A 13,980-nucleotide genomic window follows, 5' to 3' on the forward strand; every position below is an offset into this window, starting at 1 on the left:
CTTCGGAGCTTGGCGCGGAGCATTCAAACTCTCGTCAACAACGCGCAGAAGCTCTCCATCCCGGAGGCGAAGGAGGTGCTGGACTTATGGCAGGAACGCGTGCAGCAAATGCGCGACGCTGCCGAGGCCAAGAAGGGCGCGGCGTCGGACAGTGAGTTATTTTTGTTGCGCTTACATGGACAATTCATGACTGATATACTACTTTGCAGAGCTGCCTCACAAGTTGCGCATCGCGTTGGGCATGCTCGCGAATGACCCCAGGACGCAGTGGGTCATTGAGGAGCTCGACCAGGTCCTCCACGAGATCGAGGTCGGACCGGAGACGGAGATAGAGGAGCGCCCGGCAGAGGACATCGACATCTCCGACTGGGAGAGCGGCGTCGAGGACCTCCAGGACAAGTCCCCGGACGCTGTGTGGGACATCCTCGGGTTCCCGACGAAGCGGTTCCCCGGCTTCAACGAGGTCGAGGACCCCACTAGCGCGCTGGACCCCTGGGACAACAAGAAGTGGGAGGCGTTCATCAAGAAGGGGCAGGGTGTCCCGTTCGCTCCCCGATGGCACCAACTCGTCGGGGTCGTCAAGATGATGCGTCAACTCATCGAGGGGCGGCCGCTCCTGCTGATGGACCAGGTCGGCATCGGTAAGACTTTGCAGGTTGTGGGCACGCTCTGCATGTACGTCGCCTTCCGGAGGCACTTTGCCAGGTATGGCAGGTTCCCGGGCCATTTCGGTAAGAGTCCCCACCGCTCGTATACAAGTTACTCAACGCTAAGAATGTATTGTAACAGGAAACATGAGCGCGAAGGGCACCCGCGACGGCAACCTCCCTGACCGCCCGCACGTCATCATTGTGCCCCCTGCTCTGATGGACCAGTGGATGCGCGAGTTCCATCGGTACGTCAAGTGGGGGTTCCTCGAGCTGTTCCCCTACACTGGCCAGCACAAGGAGGTCCTGCGCCGTGCCATCTGGGAGAAGGTCACTGCGCTCAAGTCGGAGCAGCAGCTCTGTCAGAAAGTTCTTCTCGTCTTGTCCACAGTAAGCATTGAGCCCGTCCTAGTTTGATAGCCAACTTACCTTATTTCGAATTAGGGCGGCGACGGTGACGTGAAGCACTTTTTCCAAGTCCCACTCGCTGTGGCACCCGATGAGCCGACCGCGGACATCGGTGTCGACCCGGAGCTGTGCCTGTTCGGGCACAGCTTCGGTGTCATCGTCATGGACGAAGCGGGCAAGCTGCGCAACCTCAACCGGCAGTGGACGTGCTTCCGGGAGCTCGTCAAGCGCGGTCACGCTGCGATTGCGATGACTGCGACACCGATCCACAACGGGCCTGCGGTACGTAGGAATGCATTTACTCACACATTGATAGGGTTCTTTATTACTGACATATATTGCATTAAGGATCTGTATCACACTGGAATGGCGCTCGGGATCCCCGCCTGCAACAATGAGCAATGGGCGCTGAGCATGAAGAAGGAGATCGCGCGTGCTCAGCGCGCGGCCAATACCGAGTTCCAGAAGAACCGGAAGACGAGCGGCTTCGTCGACAACCTCCTCCAGAACAAGGTCGCCATGCCGAAGAAGAAGGAGCAGCTGAAGCTCATGGCGAGGTACGTCGGCCTCCTCCGCACGAGCTTCACCGGGTTCGTCATCAGGCGCACGGTCGAGTCGGTCGACTGGGAAGGCAATCCCATCTCCGGCCTCCGGCCGTATTTCATGCAGACCCTGCTCATCAAACCGCAACCCGTCGAGCTGCAGGCCCTCGAGAACACCACGAAGGAGGTCATCGAGGAGCACGGCAAGAGCGCTCGTCGCGCTCGGGAAGCGGCCGAGCACAAAGGCCGGGTGAGTCTCTTGTAACACCCATGTCACATTTCAGGACAGGTCTCGATGTCAGAATGGGGCTTCCAGGAGGACCCCCGGCGGAGGGAGTCTGTGGGCGCTCCATTCTCGCGTCGGGCGGCGTTGATCAGGCGGGATACCTCCTTGTCCTGGATCTTCGCCTTGACGTTGTCGGTGGTGGAGCCACATGCGAACGTGGGCCTCTAGGAAGACCGGGCGCGCGAGGGTCCGTTGGTCATCACTCGATGGGTCGGTCGCTAGCGCAGACGGGCTTCCTGGAGGACCGCCTGCGCGAGGCACCTTGAGCGCTGAACTAGACGCTGTGGGTGTGCATCGCGGGCGGGCTTCTCGGAGGACCGGAGTGCGAGAGGGAGCTGGAGAGCAAGATTGGACGCGCAAGGTCCCCCCTGCCGGAGGGCTTCCTGGAGGACCGGGTGCGAGTTGGACCGTCAAAGCGTGGTGAATTACATCCTGGTGGAGGATTTCCTCGCAAGCCGTTTGTACACCAGATGGAGTGCACTGTGTTGGACAGCGGGGTCCCCTGTGCCTGCGGTCCTCCTGGAGGGACGCTTTCCGTGACAATTTGCAGATGGAGATGAGGCGTTGCTGATCGGGCGGGATGCCCTCCTTGTCCTGGATCTTGGCCTTGACGTCGTCGAGTTGGAGATCGGATGCGTGCGCGGACCGCCTCGATTGATTACATCGCCCACACGGTGCACTGTGCTCACACTAGATTGTTTGTCCCAGGCGTTCTACCTCCGGTTCCGCGTCACCCATCTGTGCTACATGCTCCGCGAGGACCCGGAGTGGGTCCCGGAGACGTTGGAGGAGTGGGAGGCAAACAAGTCCAGCAAACTCGACATCGCCGTTAAGCTCCTCCTCCACCACCTCGGCACGGACAATCGACCTCCAATGAAGATGGACGATAAGCGGACTAACAGCCTGGTGCCCAACACCACCTTCGTGCCCACAACCCCTCCCTCTGATGCTGGACCCGACCGCATCGTCGTTTACGTCGCCTTCCCGCAGAACAACAACCTGATCGCCCAGGTATGTTATAATGTCCCAATTCTGCCCTCACTAATGTATTCACAGGTGCTCAAACTACACGGCATTGAGTGTTACGCGGTCAACGGACTCAAGTCGCAAGGCAACCGCGACAAGGCCTTGGGCGAGTTCCAGCAGTCAGAGCGCGGAGGCCGTCGGGTCCTGCTCCTCTCCAACGTCGGCGCCGTGGGCCTCAACATCCCCGGCGCAAACATCCTCATCGTCTTGGTTCGTTTCCATCTTGTTTTTTTGTGCTCGGGCTGACTCCTCTACAGGATCAGTTGTGGTCGCATCAGGAGCTGATGCAGCTCGTCGGCCGGGTTTGGCGCCCCCCTCAGCCCAAGGACGTCATCGTATACGCCCCCGTTCTTGAACATTCCACCGACATGTTCTTGAGCGTCCTGTCCTTCACCAAGGCGGAGCTGCTGTCCGCGTTCACGTCCGGGTCGAAGTCTCTCCGTAAGTCCCAACGTCTTGTTACATCATTTGAAGTAAATTGTGCTAAAGTTATCATCTACAGGCCAGCTGTTCAAACATCTCCTTCCGCCGTCTTTGGCGGAGGGAGATGACAGCCTTCAGGACTCCGACTCCGACTCCGACGACGACGACGACGACGACGACGACATCGAGGTCGAGGACGAGGACATCGAGGTCGAGGACGAGGACGAGACAGGTAGGGGCAAGGGTAAGGGTAAAGCCAGGGCGAAGCCAAAGCCAAGGGCGAAGACGACCACGCAGTCCACGGCGAAGTCCCAGGCGGGCAAGGGCAAGGGCAAGGCTAAGGAGACCGCTCCTGCGACAACCTCAGATGAGACACTTTTGGAGCCGCGATTCCTCGGTCGTCTGGAACCCAACCCAGAGGTCGAGCATAGGCTCCAGAAGCGATTCGCTGCCAACTACCCCGCTGCGCCTCAGCCTCCTCCCCAACCCCAGCAGCAGCAGATCACCCCGCCGCCTCGGCCTCGTCGTGCACCACAGGCGACCGCTCCGCCCCAGTTGCGCGTCTCCGACCTCCCTCCGGACGCCGACAACGACTTCGCGATGGGCTTCGACGACGCCGGCTGGATCGAGGACGCGGACGGGGCCGGCCCACAGCGCCCCGCTCATGACACCCCCGCCAGCCCCAGCCCCGAGCGTGCCCGTCCGAAGAAGAAGCCCAAGGCCTCCGCTCGCGCTCAGGCCGTTGAGCCTGCCCCCCAAGCAGGGTCGTCAAGGGCGACAGGCACTGCGGCCGCACCCACCTCCACCAGGGGGAGCACCAATGCGAAGCAGCAGGCGGAGGCGAAGAGGCAGCAGCAGAGGGAGAGAGCTATCGCCCAGCTTGAGGGTGAGCGGGTTTCTCCCCTCTCAGAGCCCGCGAACGAGGAGGAAGACGAGGAGCAGCCGCCACGGGCTAGTGCGCGACAGCGCACCAACACCGAGCGCCTCGCACGCATCGCCGAGACGATGCCCACGAGGGCCAGTCAAAGGCCCCGCAAGAAGTAAAGGACAGAACATTCGCTGACTTTTTTCGCGCGGATCCTCATTGTTGCTATCTCTGCCCTTGTCGCGTCTTGCTCTTCTTGTCGTCTCGCTCATCGCTGCCCCTGTATCCTTTCTCTCCCGTTCTCGTCTCCCCGCTCACCGTTGCCTGTTCTTTGTCGACCCGTAGTCCTCGTCTGCATATCATCTCTCGCTTGTTCTCGTAGTACTCCCCATGTATGATTATACCCCCGTTGATGTTCATATGCAAGAACCATGTTTCCTAGCAACCCGACCCCGTCGACATTGATGCGCTTCCTTGTTCCAACTCTGGATCGAACAATTAATGGTGCGACGGAAAGGCTCTCGACAGCTTTATCTACCAGCAGCCAACCCCATCTGCGATGGTTTGCACCACTAGGTATCCATTGTAGCTATGACCCCGCCCTTTCTGCTGCACGCGAATGCCGTCACCTTCGTATTCCTGTCACCGTCGCCGACATCCCGGAACTCTGCGACTTCAGTTTCATGTCTTCGCACCGTTTCGCAGATCCCGGTACAGGGAGGGCAACCCTACTGCCAGTGGGCGCCATCACCGATGGTCACGGGTACAGGCTTGCGGGTCGCATCTGCCGAGAAATTGTTGCAGGGCACCCGAAGGAGGTTGGCGGCTCAATGGAGAAGGTGGGACGACCCAGGGCGCAGGCAAAGGCGTCAGACGGAGTCACCGCAGGCACGAATGACGGGAACCGATGACCTCGAGCACGGGTGGACGAGGTCAATATTGGGGGGGACGAACAGGGAGTTCTTCGGCTATTTATGAATTGTGTGAGCCTTGAGTACAACCAACTGATCAAGTATCACAGACTGACACAGCGAACGTTGCAGGATATTTATGCCACTGTTTATCCGCTCAACAGTAACAGAACCACGTTACTTTTCAGCACAGAAACTGACTCCGAAACTGGCACTCCGGGAGGACCACTGGCGAGTGGGTCCCCCAGCGCTAAACCTCTCACACTCAGCGCGAATGTCCAGCAGGCGGGCGATGTTTTTTTTTTGGTGGAGCGCTTTGTGCCGTCGTTCTCAGGGGTCCCAAGAGGGCATGTCGTGAGAAACGATTCGGGACGGTATGCAAAGTTGCCCAAGGTGTAAGCACCCTGAACTTTTCCGTTGGCGGGGATTGGAAACCCCGCGGTTTGAGCACCAACCCGAGCACGAAATGCGCTTACGCACATTCCCAGAAGCTCAGGTGCAGCCGTGCTCTGGAGATACTGTGGGACTCCTCCGGCGTGCCATACCCACTAAAACCCCCTAGCGATTGATGGGAAGGCTAATTCCCGGGGACGGTCTCGAACCCAGTGCTTTCTCCACTTCTGCACACTGGGTTATATCGAGTTGCTCGGTGGTACCGCTAAGCCACCGCGCCCCCAGGCGGGCGGTGTTATCAAGCTAATCACTCTACTGCTGTCCTTCTATCCTCTCAAATGACCGTCGCCCCCTAACCCATCGTGCACCCCCTTGCTGCACTGCCCCTGCGCTCCACACGGTCCTCCGGGAGGACCGCGCACGCACCACTGCCCTAACGCTCAATCAAAGCTCCTTTACCGCCCGCGTCCTGGGCAGCTTGGCGCTCGAGCCCTCTCACGCGCGGGGTCTTCCTGGAGGCCCGTTCCTGCATTTGGGGCTCTTGCTATGTTGAGAAACTCTCGCTCATGCCTCACCCGTCCTTCCGGGCAACCCGCCTTTGCTACTTCTCAATGGTCATTGAAGCGGTGACTTGGTTTGATAACTCTAAACCCTTCCAATAGTGAATCGACGCAACATTGAACAGGTTGTTCAAATTAGGCAGCCTTATCTCTTCATTGGACATGTACGTCATCCACCTCAACCAGTCCAATTCATCTCCCTTTTTACTACTTCTCCGTCGTTTGACCCTGATCCCTCGAACAGAGTAATGGCGGAAGCGAATAGAAGCTCACGTAAATTATGGCATGATGCCACCCCAAAGCTTCTAGTCTGCCCGCTTTTTCAGATTGTCGAGCCTACTGCATACATCCTCAGGGTCCATCTGTTGGCACATTATCCGCTTTCAGTTCTTCTCTATCCGCTGTCGTCAACCACGGAACGCTCAACAGTTTTTTTCTAGTATAAAGTACAGCACTCATCTCCTCCGTCCTCCACATGGCCAATATGCAGGCTAGTCGCCCCCTCTCCCCCAGCTCCTTCATGTCCGTCAGTTCGTGCGCTGATCCCCCTCCTCGTGTTCGACCCTCCCTCCATATCAACACAATTAATCTGCAAGGTGTCGTGCGGGATCACCTTGAGCCAGCCCTTCCCGATTCCCCCATCTCACAGTGGCATCGCACTGAGGACGAGCTGTCCTTGAAGCCGCCGTCCAACGACAACATCTCAGACCACACCTCCAAACCCGAGGAGTCTTCGCCCCCTTGTGGCGAGGCTATTGAGATGCTGCCTATCTCGCCTCCCTCGCCCGTTGTCACCCAGCCATGTCCTCGTCAGGTTAGTGGCCCCACTCTACTTGGTCCACCCCTCTCACCTATCATATCATATAGCCAATGCCCACCTTTTTGGGGGCCCTTTCCACTGTCTCGGTCATAGAAACAAAGGGGTCTGTCCCTCCCTTGTGGTTATCTCTTGAAATTTACTGACTTCGTGATTTGTGGTCTTCAGCATGTCATCTCTCTCAGTTGTAGCACAGGCATCCTCATGCGCCCCGACTTCAGTGCCGGAATCTTCATTCTCAAGCATGTCGACATCAATGGCATCACTTCCGACCATCTCCACGCCGTCGTTCTCAGGCGAGCGCACCATACCAGATCCGGGCGAGAAGGCAGGGTGGAGGGTGTACGTACAGTGCTGTGTCTGCCAGTGATGGCAGCGGATTGTTGTGTCCCTCGTAGTAATCGCATGTCTAGTTTACCGCACTGCATATGCACATAGTGGTGTGCCTTCAAGTCTTTACTATAAGTTGTGGTTGCTACCCGAAAAGTTTCGAATGATACTGTCAATATATATATACACAAAACTACTTCTCATCAGTTGCCTTGGACAGTCCTCTAGGAAGCTGGCGCCCACTCCGCCACCCATGCTTCCGTGTACAGGGTCCTCTAGGAAGACTGCCCCAACACTGCCAGTAACCCTTACCCGTCGCTCATATTAGTGGAAGGCCGTCCCGCGGAGGGGCTTCCGGGAGGCCCCTCCAGAGCAGAGGGCCTCCGCAGCCGGGCCCCTTGCGCAAGGGGTGTCCATGCGCCTACGGGCCTCCAGGAGGCCCGTTGCGAGCAACGCCCTCCGATAGTTGTGCAACACATCACCACCGCCCCTGCCGCCTGCGGTCCTCCCGGAGGGCCGTCTCCGTGCACGGTGTCTGCGCTCTTTGAAGCCATCAGACACATCAATAATTGTCATAGTTACGTCAGTTGAGGCCTGCAGGCAGCCTGCATGTTCCGTGCCTTACATTAATCATCAACATGTGTTACCCCTCTCCCATCAGCGTTGTACCCGCTTCCACGTTTTGATACACGTTGTGCGCACATTGCCCTTAGCCGTGCTAGTCATTGGCCGCAATTCCGTAATAGCACACGGCACGCAAGGACATGCATTGTCCATGCTGCCCACACCGCATCTCGGTTAGCCGGATGCCCACACATAAATATTTGGGCCCCCACTCTGCTCCGTCCCCAACAATGCCTTCATTCCCCTACGAATATCTCTATCCCACTACACAGTCCCTCCTGGACTTTGTTGAGACGTCCCATCGCTTGAATGAGCGTGACGAGCAGGACAAACTCGTCAAATTCATTCTTTCTGGTGTAGGAGAACGTACCGATCCGGAGACGGACGAGCTCGTGGACACCCGCATCTTCGTCAATCCGATCATAGGCCTTGAACGTCCAACCGATTACAGAGTGGTGGGCGACTTCGACTCCGTCATCGGCCTTACTCGCACCCTCCCATTCTCCGTCCCCATTGCTTGGCAATGCTTCCCCCTTTTCAGGGAGACCCTCACGTCAACCATTCATATCATGTACCCCATTACTAGAGGCGTATGTTATCACTTCTTCTCTCACATCGCAGGCTAATGTTGACTCCCGCTAGAACGTCACTACCCAGGTGCTGCTTCACAAGATCCCGAACTATCAGTGTTTGAAGTTCGGCACTCGCCATCAAGGCCGCCTCTTCTTTCCTGGAAAATGGGAAAGCGATGTCGCCCCTTCCATTTCTGAAGATTTCTTCGCCAAAGTCTACAACGTCGGAGTGCTCCCGGCCATCCGCGAATGCAATCCCAATCTTGCAAGGACGGTCTGGCCCAACAACTATGACCACGTCCTGCGTCTCGCCCGCGGAAGGGCTGCTTTCTCCACCGTTAGCCATGACATTCCCGTCAACTGCCTCCAGCGCTTCGCCCAATCCCTCCTCGCTCGCTTGGACCGCCTCGGTGGCCAGTTTCACGGAGCCTTCTTCGAACTCGAGGCTAAAGGTGTCAAGGGTACCTCGATCCACAACCCCTCAGACGAAGAGCGTCGCCGAGATGCTCTCGAAACCGTCCTCGACCCCCTCGACATCACCTTGATCCCAGACGAAGAACTTCGCACCCGTTGGTATGTCGATGTCGCACTCGAGGTTCATCAGCCAGGCCACGTCATGCAGTGGCTGACGGATGCACACCCGAGGCTCATACGTCACGCTCTCCCCCATGTCAACGCAACTCGCGCCAGGGAACTCACTCGCAGCAAACTCTACGCCTGCGACCTCAGTGGTCACCTCACTGACCTCTCTGGCTTCCGCCTCGAACCCCGTTCCTATGGCACGCGTGACCGCGTCACCTACGCCAACGTCTACACTACCGACAAAAACGTCACCTACCAGCTCAACGGTGGTCTCTTTCGTCGTCACACTTCAGTCGACCTCTATCCTAACAAGCTGGATAAGCTCCTTCAAGATATCGACGCCATCTCGACTACTTTCCATGACTGTGCCGGGGGCCAAGGTGTCCTTCAGGATGGCGCCGCTCGGTTCGAGGTTCGGGTCAATATCGCATATGCACTTTTCACCCATACCACGCTCCCGAATGACCTCATCCGACACTCGGTGCTGCCCATACCATCGCGTCTGTGGTGGTCAGTATGATTGCCCTATCCCATTTGCTAGGCTGACCAGAGATCCAGGTTCTTCAAGTTCTATCGCGCCACTGCCATCTACAGTGTCTTACAAGACATTGCGACCACACCTCCCGAAGCACGTGCATGGATCTCTAGCCTTCAGCTGGGGTCTATCTGCATGTATATGCTTAATGGCGTCATTTACCGACCCTCTGAGCTCAAAATCGATGTTTCCCTCGCGAAGGCCTCTGCCCTCCGTACCCATCCCGATATCGATCCCGCCGACCCGGACAATGTCGACATTGACTTCATCGAGAAGGAGGCTGAACCCTACATTTCCCAGCGAGGGCTATTCTTTGTGGCCGGCGTCGTCCGTGATCGAGCACACGGGGTGTTACGTCTCGCTATAACCCCTGATCTTCTCGACGGGTCCTCTCTCGCCGTCCTGTACGGCAAGGCCGGTCTCAAGGAGTTACAAGTCGCCATGGCTGGGCGTGCTCTAGGCGTAGTCAACTTCACCCGCTCTCATAAGCTCCGCACCAACAATCGCCGCAGGACAGTCCCCGTCACCCAACTCCAGGCCTCACCTGTCTTGCATGATTTTGGCCTTGTAGCACAGGGAGTGGCTCGACAACCCGCCATGGAACCGACCGGAATCGACGCAGATGCTGCACCCGAACACAATGAAGAAGACAAAGACATCGATACTGTCATCTCCCGCTTGTGGGCCCAGCTTCCCTCCGACGTTATACAACAATCTCCCAACTACTCCTCTCGCCACGCACCATCATACATCAAGCTCACCCTCGAGGAACGAGAAGCCGTTTCTCTTGACTTCTTCATGACGCTCCAGCTTCCCTTCGACGCCGCACACATCCAAATTCTCAACGAGACCCAGTGGCGAGATCTCGTCTTCGACAAGTTCTTCCCCAAGGCCGGCCAACATATCAATAATTGTCAGAACTTTCCTCAATCTATCTACTACCAGACTTATGGGCATGAGATGGCTAGACTGGGCTACAACGAGCGAGTACGTGACGCTCTGTGGCAACAGTTTCGCGATATCCGCTGGCTCCCTCGGCCTTACTCTGATCGCATGTGGCAAACGCGCATGCTCCGGAACAATTCTCGAGGCTGGATCACACTGCCCCCTGGTCATCACGGCACCGCTGTTCACATTGCCGTCAACGAACACTTCTATCGCGGCCCTGATTCCGTTGTCATGGGGTACGTTGCTCAACCTCGCGAGGACGCTGAGGATGAGGCTTGGGCCGAGCTCTATGCTCAGCAGCAATCTGTCATGGAGTCTGCTCCCCGTCGTAGGCCACGCGATGAGGGTCGTGAGCCTGATGGGGAGGGTAGCGCGTTTCTCTCCTCCATCCGGCGCAGACGCGCCACCGCTTCAGCTAATTCGTCTGGTAGCCGTGCCGCACCGGGTGGGAGGGACGGCAGTGTCGCCGGAAGCAGTGCCAGCCAGGCAGGGCGACCCCGAGAGGCAGTGCAACCTCGAGAGGCAGTGCAACGTCGAGAGGTGTCACAGTTTGAGGAAGAAGAAGACTCCTCAGATCTGGAAGTCCTTCGCGGCGGAAACCCCCGCAGGTTTCTATCCTTCCCCTCGTTCCTCAATCCCAATGCCTTCAACGACGACGTCATATCAATCTCCTCATCCTCTCGCGCAGCCTCTCCAGATTCCATCATTGATCTCACGAAGTCTTCTCCCCCGGACCCTCCACCCTCTCGCCGCCAATTGACCTTCAGTCCAGTAATAGAGCCACCACTACCACATATATTTACCCCGTCCCCCTCGCCTGAATACATCTCGAGCCCTGTCCTCGACCACCCTCCCCAGCACCTATTCACCCCGGAGCCGCAGGCTTCTGGCGTTCAAGGACGGGTGCGATTCGCTCATCAAGGTTTTCCCCCGTCCTCACCTGATCGCGCAGAGGAACATCTCCCGCAACCACCTGTCACTCCTCCGTCCGGTTCCGTTCCGTTACCCACCACTCCAGAGAAGATAAGGGCATACAGGTTGGTGCATTGAGGAATGGAACTAGCGCGAGTAGTCAGATTGTTTAGACGTTTTGTATGACCCTTCACACCAACATGGAATACGGTGTGCAATATGCAGACTGGAGTCTTTTCGCAGGCGATTTGAAACCGATGGGATAGTTCAATTTGTCAACGCTCCCTGTTCAGAATCAGTTGAGGTGGGTCCCTCGCACATCCCTTCGACCGCCAATAATCGTTATGCAATAGCGCGCTTGACAACGTACCCACTGCGCCAACAGTTTAGCAATTGAGCAGATCCAATCCGCTTTCGAACTGGTTGCGAAAGGACTTCTGGAGGTCGACTTGAGGAGACGTGGCGAAATATCAGTGGTGCTGCTACCACATTTCTCGAAATGGCTGCGTTGTGGCACGGTCCTCCGGGAGTACCGCCTGCACAGGGGATGCTCTGGCGCTTGTCAATGCTGCCCACGCGTTCCCCCTCCCAGAGACGGTCCTCCGGGAGTACCCCCCGCACAGGGGACGCCTTTGTCTTTTCTATGTTTACCAACGCGCCTTAAACCCAGAGACGGTCCTCCGGGAGTGCCGCGCGCACAGAGGACGCGTTTGTCCCCTGTCACAGCTGTACAACAACCCCCATGCCCATGGACGGTCCTCCGGGAGTACCGCGCGCACAGGGGACGCTTGAGTGCTTGTTCATATTTGTAACTGGGAAATTCTGAGTTGCTATGGTGACGACTAGTGATGTGCAAGGCCGGGCTTCAGGCCCTGAAGCCCCGAGTACCCGGCCCTCAAAGGTCCAGCCCAGCCCGGCCCTCCATCAGGCTTTCTGGGCTTGAGGGCTCGGCTTGAGATTCGGTAGGCCTGAGCCCGGCCCTCAAGCCCGGGCTTTTGACCTGCCTGTGTATTCATTCGAGTATAACTTCAGCTGTTAGGAGAGGTGTCTGTATAGTATGATCAAGGGCTGCATTGACTTCAGAAAAGCACTTTGCAACTCACAGGAAAGAACGATGCAGCTCTACACGCAGCTGGAGCTCGCGCGCTTGAACGTGGGCGCTAGACCTACTAGATTTGGTGACTCCGACACGCTCACTCTCTCAGAGCACGCACTTTCTACAATCTGTTGTCCCAGTCTCGCAGCTTATGCGACATATTATGAATACTACTATTGAGGTAAGCTCACCATTTATGCACAAAGAACAGGATCTTTTCACTGTATGGAGCAGGTGGAAAGCCCGGGCTTGAGCCTGAGCCCGGCCTGGCCCAACCCGAGCCTGCTACTAGAGCCCGGCTTGAGGTCTTAGTGAGCCTGAGCCCTCCAAAGCCAGGCCCTAGCCCAGGTATTTGAGCCCGGGCCGGCCCTGCACATCACTAGTGACGACCGGGTCTAGATACTGTGTGAGCATAGTCTTGATCCCCGTTTAGTGGGTATGTATAGTATGAGAGAGTGACTGGCAAGCGAGAGTGTAGTTCGCGTTTGGCTCAAGAAGAGAGGCGACAACGGAGGGATCTCATTGCAAACGCGTACCGTATAGTATAGTAAGTACAGTGTTTATATACAAAAACCTTATCAATATCGGACATCACCAAGTGCAATCACTCACAAAGTGTCCGAAAGCCAACATATAGCTCTCTTCTAACCCTCCTCATAGTTCCCTCTTATTATATTGATAGAACCTTTGTGAAAGCATTTTTACCCCTAGAGAAGCCGTTGCCTGCCCAGCTGAATATAGAGATTGTTAGAAGCCAGACATTAGTGAACACATCTCAACTATTAGACTTGACTACCAGCCATCAGTGATGTGTCGCTCACAGAAAATCTGTGCATAGTGCGCTTCGCAAAAATGCTTGATCACATGGAGGACACGGACACGTGCCTCTGTACTTAAGTACACGGGATGGCCCTCAGAGTCCGCGCCAAAGTTCAGGTGTTCCTCACTGTTTCTCATCCGTATCTCAGTCTGTACAGCCCCTTAGACTCGAGCATGGCAGGATGTACACGTGTATCCGCTTCCTTTACAGTCCCTTGCGAATATCTATATATGAGACACGTACGCATTCCGCCGCTGCTCAGTATCTCGCCATCGACCGGCAGCGTTCCCCCCCCTCCGGATCCTTCCTAAGATGCTGCTCCTCCCAGGAGCCCCCAGGACTATCCAATGCCTCCGATCTCAGCAAGCAGCTATAGCGGCGACAGGGCACTCATTCCCAAACCGTGCAAACGGCCTACCAGCTTCGTTCCAAGCAAGGCCGACAACAATCTAGCCAGTCGTATGGGACTATTGCACACGCAGCAGCAGCTTGATTGTTACTGTCAGATCGTGGTACGTTGGCCGACTGACACTTGCGTCAGAAAGCAGCTCTGTCCTTAGAATGCTGAGGTTAGGGTTAGGGTTAGGGTTAGGGTTAGGGTTAGGGTTAGGGTTAGGGTTAGGGTTAGGGTTAGGGTTAGGGTTAGGGTTAGGGTTAGGGTTAGGTTAGGTTAGGTTAGGTTA

General features: G+C 56.7%; 5 protein-coding genes across 5 annotated transcripts; all 5 read left to right on the plus strand.

The window, feature by feature from the left end:
• Positions 1 to 241: 241 nt before the first annotated feature.
• DICSQDRAFT_73283 (uncharacterized protein) lies at positions 242 to 1,319 on the plus strand (the record flags this gene model as incomplete). The annotated part of the gene is made up of 2 exons (XM_007371556.1): positions 242 to 737; positions 1,126 to 1,319. Coding segments are annotated over 2 exons (690 nt in total), but the record flags the coding sequence as incomplete, so codon positions are not given.
• A 255-nt stretch (positions 1,320 to 1,574) lies between these two features.
• Positions 1,575 to 3,460, plus strand: DICSQDRAFT_73286 (uncharacterized protein; the record flags this gene model as incomplete). Its single annotated transcript, XM_007371557.1, has 4 exons — positions 1,575 to 1,847; positions 2,592 to 2,894; positions 2,940 to 3,119; positions 3,167 to 3,460. The coding sequence occupies 4 exons, from the start codon at positions 1,575 to 1,577 to the stop codon at positions 3,458 to 3,460; spliced, it is 1,050 nt and encodes a 349-aa protein (XP_007371619.1).
• A 1,417-nt stretch (positions 3,461 to 4,877) lies between these two features.
• Positions 4,878 to 5,072, plus strand: DICSQDRAFT_16817 (uncharacterized protein; the record flags this gene model as incomplete). Its single annotated transcript, XM_007371558.1, has 1 exon — positions 4,878 to 5,072. A coding segment is annotated over one exon (195 nt), but the record flags the coding sequence as incomplete, so codon positions are not given.
• A 1,464-nt stretch (positions 5,073 to 6,536) lies between these two features.
• On the plus strand, positions 6,537 to 7,674 carry DICSQDRAFT_175672 (uncharacterized protein; the record flags this gene model as incomplete). The annotated part of the gene is made up of 4 exons (XM_007371559.1): positions 6,537 to 6,875; positions 6,929 to 6,984; positions 7,064 to 7,220; positions 7,537 to 7,674. The coding sequence occupies 4 exons, from the start codon at positions 6,537 to 6,539 to the stop codon at positions 7,672 to 7,674; spliced, it is 690 nt and encodes a 229-aa protein (XP_007371621.1).
• Positions 7,675 to 8,708: 1,034 nt separating this feature from the next.
• Positions 8,709 to 9,737, plus strand: DICSQDRAFT_20297 (uncharacterized protein; the record flags this gene model as incomplete). The annotated part of the gene is made up of 2 exons (XM_007371560.1): positions 8,709 to 9,500; positions 9,537 to 9,737. Coding segments are annotated over 2 exons (993 nt in total), but the record flags the coding sequence as incomplete, so codon positions are not given.
• Between the last annotated feature and the right edge of the window lie 4,243 nt (positions 9,738 to 13,980).

The sequence above is a fragment of the Dichomitus squalens genome (genome assembly GCF_000275845.1).
Source record: "Dichomitus squalens LYAD-421 SS1 unplaced genomic scaffold DICSQscaffold_119, whole genome shotgun sequence".
In the NCBI taxonomy this organism is placed as follows: domain Eukaryota; kingdom Fungi; phylum Basidiomycota; class Agaricomycetes; order Polyporales; family Polyporaceae; genus Dichomitus; species Dichomitus squalens.